Source organism: Diaphorina citri, unplaced genomic scaffold, assembly GCF_000475195.1.
Source record: "Diaphorina citri unplaced genomic scaffold, Diaci psyllid genome assembly version 1.1 scaffold53654, whole genome shotgun sequence".
NCBI classification, from domain to species: Eukaryota; Metazoa; Arthropoda; class Insecta; order Hemiptera; family Psyllidae; genus Diaphorina; species Diaphorina citri.
This window is the reverse complement of record NW_007430961.1, coordinates 1-466: the sequence shown is the minus strand read 5'-3', so window position 1 is coordinate 466 and position 466 is coordinate 1. Positions and strand designations below refer to the sequence as shown.

General features: G+C 41.0%; 1 protein-coding gene across 1 annotated transcript; it reads right to left on the bottom strand.

Moving 5' to 3' along the window:
- Window positions 1-5: 5 nt before the first annotated feature.
- Window positions 6-460, bottom strand: LOC113473644 (hsp70-binding protein 1-like; the record flags this gene model as incomplete). Its single annotated transcript, XM_026833152.1, has 2 exons — window positions 350-460; window positions 6-228 (listed from the first exon to the last, which is right to left on the bottom strand). Coding segments are annotated over exons 1-2 (279 nt in total), but the record flags the coding sequence as incomplete, so codon positions are not given.
- Between the last annotated feature and the right edge of the window lie 6 nt (window positions 461-466).

The following is a 466-nucleotide window of genomic DNA, read 5'->3' as shown; positions in this document are numbered from 1 at the left end:
CACCTCAGTAGAACAGAGAAGCCATCCCTCTTTATAAACTCTTTGAGACACTCTTCATTGTCTCGAACTAAACATGACACAGCATACAGACTTTTCACTTGTACAGTAGTGTTTGAGTCATGCTCAATTGATGTTAGGAGCAAATTGAGGAAGTCTGTCTGAATGATGAAATTCTGGCTAAATGGATTATTCTGGACAATATCAGCAACTGTTTCTGCTGCTCTCCACCTGAGTTCTGGGATGCTCAATTGATGTTAGGAGCAAATTGAGGAAGTCTGTCTGAATGATGAAATTCTGGCTAAATGGATTATTCTGGACAATATCGGCAACTGTTTCTGCTGCTCTCCACCTGAGTTCTGGGTCTGATCCTTCTAGTAATGGTTGTAGTACAGGTAGGCCACCCATTTTCAGAAAGTCATTGGCATAGTCAATACTACAAATATAGTCACTCAAATTGTCGAGGGCT